The sequence below is a fragment of the Cheilinus undulatus genome, linkage group 20 (assembly GCF_018320785.1).
Source record: "Cheilinus undulatus linkage group 20, ASM1832078v1, whole genome shotgun sequence".
Lineage (NCBI taxonomy): Eukaryota > Metazoa > Chordata > Actinopteri > Labriformes > Labridae > Cheilinus > Cheilinus undulatus.
Window position 1 is genome coordinate 18,345,729 of NC_054884.1, and position 11,108 is coordinate 18,356,836.

At 38.9% G+C, this 11,108-nt stretch overlaps 1 protein-coding gene across 1 annotated transcript; it reads right to left on the reverse strand.

The window, feature by feature from the left end:
• Window positions 1-3,641: 3,641 nt before the first annotated feature.
• On the reverse strand, window positions 3,642-11,108 carry aldoab (aldolase a, fructose-bisphosphate, b). Its single transcript, XM_041816499.1, has 7 exons — window positions 10,960-11,108; window positions 9,768-9,886; window positions 5,942-6,208; window positions 5,694-5,854; window positions 5,124-5,382; window positions 4,198-4,397; window positions 3,642-4,077 (listed from the first exon to the last, which is right to left on the reverse strand). The coding sequence occupies exons 2-7, from the start codon at window positions 9,877-9,879 to the stop codon at window positions 3,985-3,987; spliced, it is 1,092 nt and encodes a 363-aa protein (XP_041672433.1). The 5' UTR covers window positions 9,880-9,886; window positions 10,960-11,108; the 3' UTR covers window positions 3,642-3,984.

Sequence of the window (11,108 nt, forward strand, 5' to 3'; positions counted from 1 at the left end):
GTGTCAGGTAAAGGGAAAAAAAGAAAAATCAGCTGCCCTGAAAATATCAGTTTTTCCTTGTTTGAAAAAGATATTTAACGATTTTATTTTGAAGGTGGACAAACGGAAGCGTTGGTCTTTTGGTTTTCTTGTGATATTAGTTAAGAAAGTTGAATAGGTTGAATAGGTAGCAAGGCATGTGAGCTTTTCTCCAGCAATGTGCTGAGGATCCCCCGCAATGAGGAAATCATGAACTATTCCAGACAAGTCTGCTCACACTCCAACAGAAATACAGTAAAGAGTGTGGCCAGGCTACATCACGAGTAGTAGTTTAACCTCCTCTCTTTTATATCATCTTTTATTCTACATGATTCATGTCTGACTAAAGTCTTTTAAACACAGCTTTAACCAAATGTTGAAATACATCCACGAGTTTGTTCAAAATGTAGTTAACATCATGCACAGCGTGTGTGACCGTCTGCAGCATCACTGAGGAGACTCACAGCTGATAGGATCAGATCACTGTCTATCAAACATGTTCAGAACTCAGAGGAAAACTTTAAGATAGGTGTGTTGCCTAAAACATGGAGGATGCATATTTAATTTCTCATTTATTGCGCAATCCAGCTGTCTCGTATGACGGACGTGTTAGTGCTTTTAGCTTTTAATCAGAGTGGTTAGTCTGGGACAGCACAGATACAAGCAGACAAGTACATGTACAAGTATGTGAGGAAACTTGAGATTTTCTGAATAAAAAGCACTCATGCTCACATAAAACAGATTCTGATGAATGGTTTATGTGCTCAATGGTCTATATTCATGTATGTAGTAATAATGGCATCCACTGCAACCAAAAAATGAACCAGATCTGTAAGTTAAATACAATTGACAGTGTGCGGTGAATAGAATTAAACTGACAGAAAGATTTAAAATGTGTGCTTTTACTGTGTTCTTCTTAGTGCCAAATTAATATGCAAATTTTTTTTGTTTGTTAAATCGACTGCAGCCTTTTTAAAGGCTATCTATCTACAAGCCAGCACAGCTCACAATTTAGCTATAATTTTAAATCAAAGAGAAAAACTGTAATCTTATTGCTTAAGTATAAGACAGTAGATTCTGCTTCTGTGCTTTACTCTTTAAATCATATTCATTTGTGGTTTATCGGTACTGACATGAATGTAGATCACTGTGTATAAACTACTCATTAAAATCAATATAATGTGATCATTTGTACTTTTTATTCTGACTCCATGGCCAAGAAACTTTTATATAACAATAGCAAAGCTTTCTGGAAAGAGTTGAAATTGATTAATAACTGCAAACTGTCCGTACCATGTACAGTAGATGGAGTCTCTGGTGCAAATGCTATTGTTGAGCTTTGGCAACAGCATTATAGTAAACTATTTAACTGTGCCCTGTCTGAATGCTATCAAGTGGATAGTGTTGAAAGCGTAGATACGATGAGGCCCCATGAGGTTTATCAAACTATCAAAAACTTAGTGAATAAATCAACAAGTATGGACTCTGTCTCCACTGAACATCTTAAGATTGCAAGCTCAAGGTTAGCTCCGCTTCTTGCTCTATGCTTCTTTGCCCTCTCAGTTCATGGCTTTCTTCCAGACTCTACGATGACAGTGCTGCTGGTTCCCGTGGTCAAAGATAAGGCAGGAAAAGTGGGCTGCTCAGATTATAGACCTATTGCTCTTGCTAGCATATTGTCTAAAGTTGTTGAACAAATTCTCCTGGAAAGGATCAATAAATTAATTGTCTCAACAGATAATCAATTTGGCTTCAATGTGTCCTAAAGGAACTATTGAGTAACTATAAGACAAAAAGTTCATCTGTTTTTATGTTCTTTTTACAGAAGAGTATTAGGGCCACTGAAAAAAAAAAAATTGAGACAATTCTGACTTTTTTCTCAGAATTCTGACTTTTTTCTCAGAATTCTGACTTTAATCTCAGAATTCTGACTTTTTTCTCACAATTGAAAAAAAAAATTGTCTCAAAATTGTTTTTTTTCAGTGGCCCTTATACTCTTCCATAGCTTTTAGATGCCTCTAAGGCATTTGATCATGTGAATCATGGGAAATTATTTGAAAAATTGAGTCAAGTCGGTGTCCCTAAATATTTAGTCAGAATCCTGTCTTATTGGTATGCTCATCAGAACATGAGAGTTAAATGGGACAACTGTGTGTCTGCTCCTTTTCAAGTAATGGAGTCAGACAGGGGAGCATTTTATCTCTTATTTAGTTTAATTTTTATCTGATGACCTCTCAAATCAGTTAAACTAATGTAGAACTGGCTGTATGGTTGGCAGTACAGTGGTGAACCATCTTATGTACGCTGATGATTGTGTGATTCTTAGCACGAGCTCAACCAGTCTTCAGCAGCTCCTTAATGTGTGTTCTATGTACAGAACAACATGACATAAAGTACAACGATGCAACAAGTGTTATCATGATCTGTAGAACCAAGGAAGATAAAAATATGGCTTTTCCTGATTTTAAACTGGCAGGTAATACTCTGAATATCTGCAATGAAGTAAAATAAATTGGTCATGTGATTACAGATCAGCTGAAAGATGACGAAGATATTTATCGTCAGTGGCGCATGTTGTATGTACAAGCTAATGTATTGTCATGTAAATTTGGGTGCTGCACTGATGGAAATAGACTCTAAAAAGTATCTGTGAGTGTTTGTTGAAGTATTGTAGTATTTAGCATGGCTCTAATTCTGCTTTGTGCTTTAATTGTGGTGTTGTACTTTTCTGGGCTATTTCAACTTGAAATTGACCCTTTGACACAATTGTATGGGTAAAACTGAGATGATATACCCTAAAATTAAATGCATTTGAATCAGAGGAACTTGTTAACTTGAGTTGGGAAGACTCCATTCAATTGTGTGTTTCCACTTGAAGCTATGCTTTTCAACTTTATTTACCCATTCTCTTTTACATCACAGATAACTATGGATCAGTAAACTATAATCAGTTCTTTATTTGTAGATGTCATCCTCTGCTGATTAAGTCTCACCATTATAATGAATCAAAGTTCAATGATGATAAATATTTGTGATTTTAAACAAGGATATCCTAACTGATTAGCCGAGTTTTAACACAGTGGCAGCAGCCACATAAGACTTGCTCATTTTATTTGACTATTTGCACCGTTTATCCTATTGAAAGTACTCTTCAGTGTGTTGATAACCGTGTTAACTACTCCACATGAGTGAGCAAATGTAATAAATCATAACACTGTGTGATTAAGCTGTTACTGCTGCAGGAAACTCAATGCATTACTCCTTGGGAGGTTACTGCCACCTTTATGCCACCAAAGCTTAGGAGACTGACGGACTGTTAAACCAGCTGCTATATCAAAGCATAAAACATGTTTGAATCCTGATGGAAAGAGAAGGTATTATGAGGATTTATCCAGGGTTACTTTAATCATTTAGGATTCACATAAGGTTCAAAATGTAAATTACCAGGGCAGAGAGCTGATGTGTTTGAATTTCAATTAATTCATTATCTCTTTAATGGCCTTTTGTGAATAACATAACCCCAGTGAGGCACATTTAAGCCAACCCTGGCTCTAGCATTTTCCTGCTTAAATGAGACTTTAAATTGATGCTGTACTCAAGAAGGAAACAAACTAAGGGTGAACTAAGGGTAAATTCTTTATTCTTGGTATCAGTATAAATCATACACTGATTTGGTGGAATCAGACCAAGGAAAAAGAGTACAAGTTGTGTAAAAACAGTGAGGGAATCTTCACCTGCAAAAAGGTGTTAAAAAATAAAAGGTAAGGGAATGGAGGCAGAACATTTTTTCAGGATCTTCTAGCTGCAGAGACAACCTCAAAGGAAAGTTTTCTTCTGTCCTTCTTCACTTTCTACCAAGATGCTGTGAAAGTGCTGTACTTGAGTGCCTGTAACAACATGGCAATTTCCATGGAGATATTTTGATGTTGGGAAGAAGGTGGAAAGGAAAATGAGGATTGTCCATGCTTAATAAGCATGGTTAGCAACAAAGAGTGACTCGCCACCGGCAGCACTGTTTCCACTGGTAACATACTTGCCCTGGCAGGCCTGGCTGTTAGCCTGGAAGAGGAAAAAGACATTATATTAACAATTAATGGCACCAGTGCAAACAGTTCTGCAGCATCATTATATTAATGTATCTATTCTTTTAGATTTGAATTGATTTATAGTCAGATGTACCAGAGCTCTCTTGATGAACTCATCCTGGCATGCCTTTCCATTCTCCTTCTTGCCACCCCAGGCTTTGAGGGCAGAGGCCTGCAGGGCACGGCCATATGAGAAGGTCAGGGCCCAGGGCCTGTGCAGAGGGCACTGGTTCATGGCGTTCAGGTTGACTGAAGCCTCCTCCTCACTCTGGCCGCCAGACAGGAAAGTAATGCCTGTGCAGGAAAATCGGAGAATTCAGCAATGCACTTGTATAAACTCAAGTAAATATAACTCAGTTTTTAATCATTTTTTAACATTAACAAAATAAAGTACACTCTGAGGTCAGTATCAGTTCAGCTCCCATAGTGTTTAATGTAACACTTTTTCCAGTATATATGAATCTTACAGGTTACATGTTTTTCTTACACATTAAAGTGCTTTTTTACACGTTTTATTTCCTATTACTATGGGTGTAAATTTGAAGTATTTACTATTTTAATTATTGACACATTGCCATGCACTTAAAGACTGCTATCTTTTTTAACCACTGATGACAAAGTCATGTTTGAAAATGAGTACACCACAGTTTGTTGCAGACTAAAGGTGGGAAGTGACTAACTTGGTGGATACCTTCACTCATGGTACATGAGTGTCAATCATAAAACAACTACAAAACAGGGATCTCTTTACAACAGGCAACACCTAGACATATCTAAAACACCCTACCCAAGAGCATAATGGGATACTCGGTTTGAAATGGCAGAGTTTAGATCCATTGACTTGACAGAGCTGGACTAACACTGATGATTAACACTGTCAAATAACTCCAACACTAAAAACCATTTCACTCAGAATGGTGTTAAAATTACACTTTGGGAGGTCAAATAAACTCTGAAATTTGAGAAATCTGACATTTCAACACTCCAGTTTTTGAGTCATTTTGAGTGCCTCAAACTCACCAGGGACTGCAGGGGGCACAGTGCGGCGCAGGGCGGTCACAGTTGCCATTGCGATCTCCTGGTTGCTGTACTTGTGTGAGCAGGAGTGTCCGGCGGTAACCATGTTGGGCTTGAGCAGAGTGCCCTCCAGGTAGACGTGGTGGTCGGACAGAGCCTTGTAGACAGCAGCCAGGACCTTCTCAGTGACGTACTGGCAGCGCTTCAGGTCATGATCACCGTCTGGCAGAATCTCAGGCTCCACAATGGGGACGATGCCGTGCTGTGGAAGAGAAGTCAAAATAATGGCTGAACTTGTATTTGTTCCATGTTATGAGCCTTGTCATGTCTCAAAGGGTATTTTGAAGGGATAACACAAGGGATTTTTCCACTGATTGAAAAAATTCACTGCAAAATAGTGAATGATAACCTTGTTTTAAAAGCGCAGACCAAAGTTTATTAAGCTAATACAACAAACTTTTAAAAAAACCTATACTTCTACTAGAAAGCTTCTAACATTGTCATTGGTCTGCAGTGATGGTTGTAGAATCATGTTGAAAACCTGTCACAGTGTTTCCATCTGCTGTGCCTTACCATCTGGCAGATGCTGGCATAGCGGGCCAGGACGTTGGCATTCTCAATGATGGCCAGCCTTGAGGGAGTGGTTGGGGTGATCTTCAGCACACAGCGCCACTTGGCAAAGTCAGCACCATCTTTCTTGTACTGGGCGCAGCGCTCATAGAGTCCATCCAGACCTGTGAAAGACACACCAGATAAATGAGAGACAGGTATTTAAAAAATGTTGTCCCTCTTTGTGTCATGGAAATCCGTTCTTTGCTTACCCTGGGTGGTTGTCTCGCCGTTGGTTCCGGCCAGGGGGACAACACCTTTGTCGACCTTGATGCCCACCACCATGCCTCTCTCTTTAAGGAACTGGGTGAAGGGTTTGCCATCATCGGTCTTCTGGTACATGGTCTCATGGAAGAGGATGACGCCACCGATGCAAGGGTTGATGCGGTCATCAGCGGTGAAGAGGAGCTGGCGGTACAGCCTCCTGTTCTCCTCAGTGTTCTCAGCGTTGATGCTCTGGAAGCGTTTGGCAACGCTGCCTTAAGGTTGCAAAGAAATAAGATACATGAAACTCAATTTACTAGTGTGAGAAATACTTCCAGAGCTCTCCTGAGGAACTCTTGATTTGTTTAGATTTCAGTGACCCTTGCACTGAATATCATATTTGCACTGATTTTTCCATCTTGAGCTGGTCAGGCTTAAAACTGGTTTTAAAAGGCAGCATCGCATCACTTCTGTCCTCACTTCCCTCCATTAGCTCCATGTCAGTTTTATGATACATTTTAAAATTTTACTGGTCACTTTTAAAGCCTGTATGGTTCTTTCACAAGGTTATATTTCTAAAATTCTGACACCGTATGTACCAACGCGAGGCCTAAGATCCTTGGGCAGGGGCCTTCTGGTTGTTCCAAAGTCAAGACTCAAAACTAAAGGCCCCTTGACTTTGGAACGACCTATCTGAGCAGATAAGGCTTGCAGATTCAGATATGGAAATTGTAACCTCCGACCTATGACTGAAAAGAAATATTTTTATCTTTACTTGTAAATGATCTACAAACTATTTTATTCCCCATGAGTGTCAGCTTGAATTAAATGGATGATAAATTATGCTGCAATCATTTTGTTCACCTTCATTTTCATACAGTTGTCCCATATTTACGGTTGCACTACCCTGACATTTCATAACTTGCAAATTCAAGGACAAAGGTCTTTGGTTATCTTAAGAACTTTAATTTTTTTTAAAGATTTACACCATAAAGCTACCCCAAAGTATGGTAATTTCAGTTCTTCACAATTAAAAGGCCATTTTTCACAGTGTCTGTAATCTGTTCATTTACTTGGATGGTCACATCAGCTGACTCTTTTAGGTTTGAAGTCCAAAATATGAAATTAATTCTAGTATTCAAATACAGGGAAATGTATTCAAACTATCACACTACAGAAAAAGATTTTTGTGGGAATGAACTCTAGCCAAAAATATTGGGTATGTTCTGCCATGTGCACACTCATCATTGCTTGTTCACTGACCAAGGCTTCTGCTTGGGCAGAGTTTTCCCAGCATGCTTTTGGACTTAAAGTCAGAGGAAACTGTGTAAATGTGTTTTGATGTTGCCTGTTCTGCAGATTATTTTGATCATGTTCCTGATATTAAAATTGCTTTTGTGTGTAGACACTTCCGCACCATAAGCAAAGTCACCCACTCAGTTGGAGACTTCCCACCTGTGAAAGTCACTGTGACCTTCGCATGATAGGTGTACTACACTCTTTGTCTGTCTCTTCCTAACATTGTGCAACTCAGGCTTCTAACAAACCACAGCTGTACCTCATCTGAGTGGAGAAAGACTATAAAATGTTATTGTATTACGCCCATGAATAATCTACAATGTGACAATGAAAAGTAAATATTACTTATTTCCATAAGATAATAAGTTGTGGAGTCTAATGATAAAATTTGACTATATTTAGCCAGTTTTTCTTGAGATTATTACAATTGCTTATTTACACAAAATACTGAGTAAAATGTACACAGTTAAACTCAGTACAAATTGTAACCTCAATTTCACTGAGTAGATTTTACCGGTTGTTTTTTTTTTAAACTGTGTAGTAGGTTTGCCATGGCCTGATAGGTATGTATGCCATGATCTGATTTGTTATTTTCAAAAGGAAATAATAGATTAAGACACAAAAATATGCATGTAATGTCCCTGACCCTTACATAGATATTCTATATATGTGTAAGTGTTCATATTTTTTCTTTAACTTGTCTATTATTTCTTTGTCATGCTATGTTTTACAATAATTTTGTCCTTTATTGCTCCTCATGTATTTTAATAAGTACTATTTTAGAATTTTAACTGTCTCTCTGCTATGTCATCTCCATTTCTTTCAGTTGTTTTAATTATTATTACTCATTTGAACTATTAAGAACTCAAAGCACTTAGTAAACATCTGTTTTTAAAGGTATATAAGATATATAATTATAAATAATTATTATTATGTCTTTTCAGATTGGGCTTGTACAAGCAATCCAGCTCATTCTGCTTTTTCAGCTGTTGATTGTATCACTTACTTAGAAACGTTAAAATAACAAACGTGGTCTGGTGTCTAGCACTTACTCTGACACTACCCCACCGCAGCAGTTTAAAGTTAAAACAAAAACAAAAAAAAAAAAACTTTACAGATAAAATCAAGCTTGTTACTGATGGTCTTGCTTGGTCTAATTGAGCACAAAAAGGCTGTAATATTGATGTCAGTCTGTTTCCCAACCAGCGAAAAATTCCTCATAGCAGCATTTAAGTCCCTGTAAAGTAAACTCCAGACTTTGTGTCTTAACATGCTAGATATGTTGGAATAAGGTTGCTTTAAATATGTGAAAACACTGAGATCTATGTGTGACTGAATTTTAGATTTAGACAAACAGAAAGTCATTCCTCCTTCCTGGCTTGGTTTTATTTGGGCAGGGCCAAAATCTGAGCCCATGACATCACCAGTCTTGATGGGGAATTACCCCGCCCCCTTAACGCAACAGCCCATGTCTGGACTTTGGTCATAGCTGTCCACTCTCTGAGTACTGTCCAAGTGTCCTTGAGCAAGGCACTGAACCCCCAAAAGCTCTCAAAAGCACTTCAGTGAGAGCAGCAAGGCCATCACTCTGACATCTGTCCATTAATGCATGTCCATGGGGATCCTGTTTGTGCATGTTTGCACGTAACTCAGCCTATGTGTGTGTAGTATCTTCAAGAACAGAGTGTAAACTGTGAATTTCCCTTCAAGGGTTCATTATTCTTTGTCCATTTTGTTCATACAGGTCATTAAAAGTATATAACAGAGAGATTTGAGCCAGAAAACAGTAAATTTAATTCCACAGAGCCAGGCAGCTGCGCTCTGATCAGAAGCATTTTTAAAAATGGGGAGGATTGTATTTCTTGTGAGTGGGCGTGGCTTCAACCCATTCAATCGACACGCCCACACCATCCTAGAGCTGATTTTCCTGACTTTGAAGCTTTGTTTCATCAACTCAGAGATGCTTTTCATGACTGAAATTTGGCCTGGTAGTTCATAACACAGTGGTCTAGCATATAAAAAATGTAGAATAAAGATTTATTATCACTTTACAGGGACTTTAAAGATAAACATTTGCCATCTCCTGTTTCATAAAACGACAGCTTGATTCCATTGTTTGTTTTAAACAGCTACTAAAAACTAATTTCTGAAGTCAACATTTTTATAAACTGTCACAATTAACTATTGGATCTCTGATTAACTTAGTCTTATTTAGTCTTGTTTATATTTTTTGCCTTTTGCTTAAGCGCCAATTTGCACCTCAGGAAAAAATACGTGTTCAGCTTTTGACCACATGTTGACCTACCCTAGATGTGACTGAATAGTGCTGAGGATGCTCTTGCTGTAAAGTTTTTCTATTGATATTATAATTATTTTTTAGTGTCTCAATAATTCACCCTGCACTCTCCTCTCCCCCTGTTTCTTTTCTTCACCTTGTGACTCTGTTTGGAAAAAGTGCTACACAAATAAAGGTTATTTTTATTCCTAGTGGTATTTTTAAACCAAAACTAAATGGGCTTTATGTAAATACTTTACCAGTGGACTCGTCTGCGGCGAGGATTCCCTTGCCGGGAGCGACGATCCTCTGAGCAATATCGCTGAGCTCCTTCTTCTGCTCAGGAGTGAGGAAGGGGTATGCGTGAGGCATCCTGACTCTAGAAAGAGGAAGAAGCACAGAATGACATAATGAGGAACTGGAACACAGGAAAGACAAAGAAGACAGACACAACGCAAATGTGTAAGGGCATAGGTTCAGAGTTGCACAGCTCCCCGTTCTGAGGTTGTGGTTCTTAATGTGAAATGTATGGGAAAGTTTTAGAAGAGAAGATGATAGAGCTTTTGGACCACTGTGTGAAGGAAGTGGTGAAACCCGGGATAGACTACACGATGTGACATTTTCCTGTTTGTCTATGTCGGTCTACACTTCAGCTAGGGTTTGTACCACATGCTTGTGACTGCAGTTGTTGCAGCTATGTCTGCTCCACCACTGTAAAGGACATAATGTGCTGGGGTTACACAATATTCCCCAGGCACAATATGTAGCAGAACATGGGATCCAATGTCAGCCCACCCCCCTCCCTTGCTATCTGCCCACCCTTGAAAAGTCATGACAAGCATGTGGCTGACCTATTCCATTTTCTAGCTTCTTATCCCCGACCTTTCCCGTCCTCCTCACTGCACTTCAGTGCTAAATCTCCCACTCCCCCTACCCTTCTGTCTGTGCCTCCACTATCAATAGGCTGCACTAAATATAAACAGCATACTACCCTGCTGCAGTTTAAGAGCTGTGGCTTAGAAAAAAAAAAAGTTAAACCACTGAGTCATCTGCGCCTGCTCAAAAATAATGCAGTGGAAACTTTGCATCACATAAAGTACGGTGGAGCAACAACTGGTGATGCACTGAAGTCTCAAATGCTGCCAAACATTGCAGGTTAAAAATTCTAATGCACATTGGAAAGTAGAGTCAATGAGATCAGTTTTAACAGAAACATGACAACTCATTTCAGTTTTAGGTTAGTATGAAAGCTGCAGGCAAGGAGATTAAATGTCACAGTCATGAAGTTCCGACACTTATGACACATTTTTGTACACATTCGGTCGAGTTGAAGAAAAGGCAAAACATAACACCTCTCATGTGAGAAAACTCCTGCTTTATAAGAGCAAGCATGTGCAACAGGTGTCAAAAAAGACCACTCAAGTCATATTCACACTTGTATTTCTTTTTTACCTTTGAGTTTAGGAGGAGAGCTGAGAGAAGAGAGAGGGAGAAGACCCGGCCTTCGTCTGCGACAACCCCTGCAGATCGCTGGCCCTTGTATTTATCCTCCCATTGTGACCCCTCACATTTCAGTTGGCCGGCTATAAAAAGAACAGGGC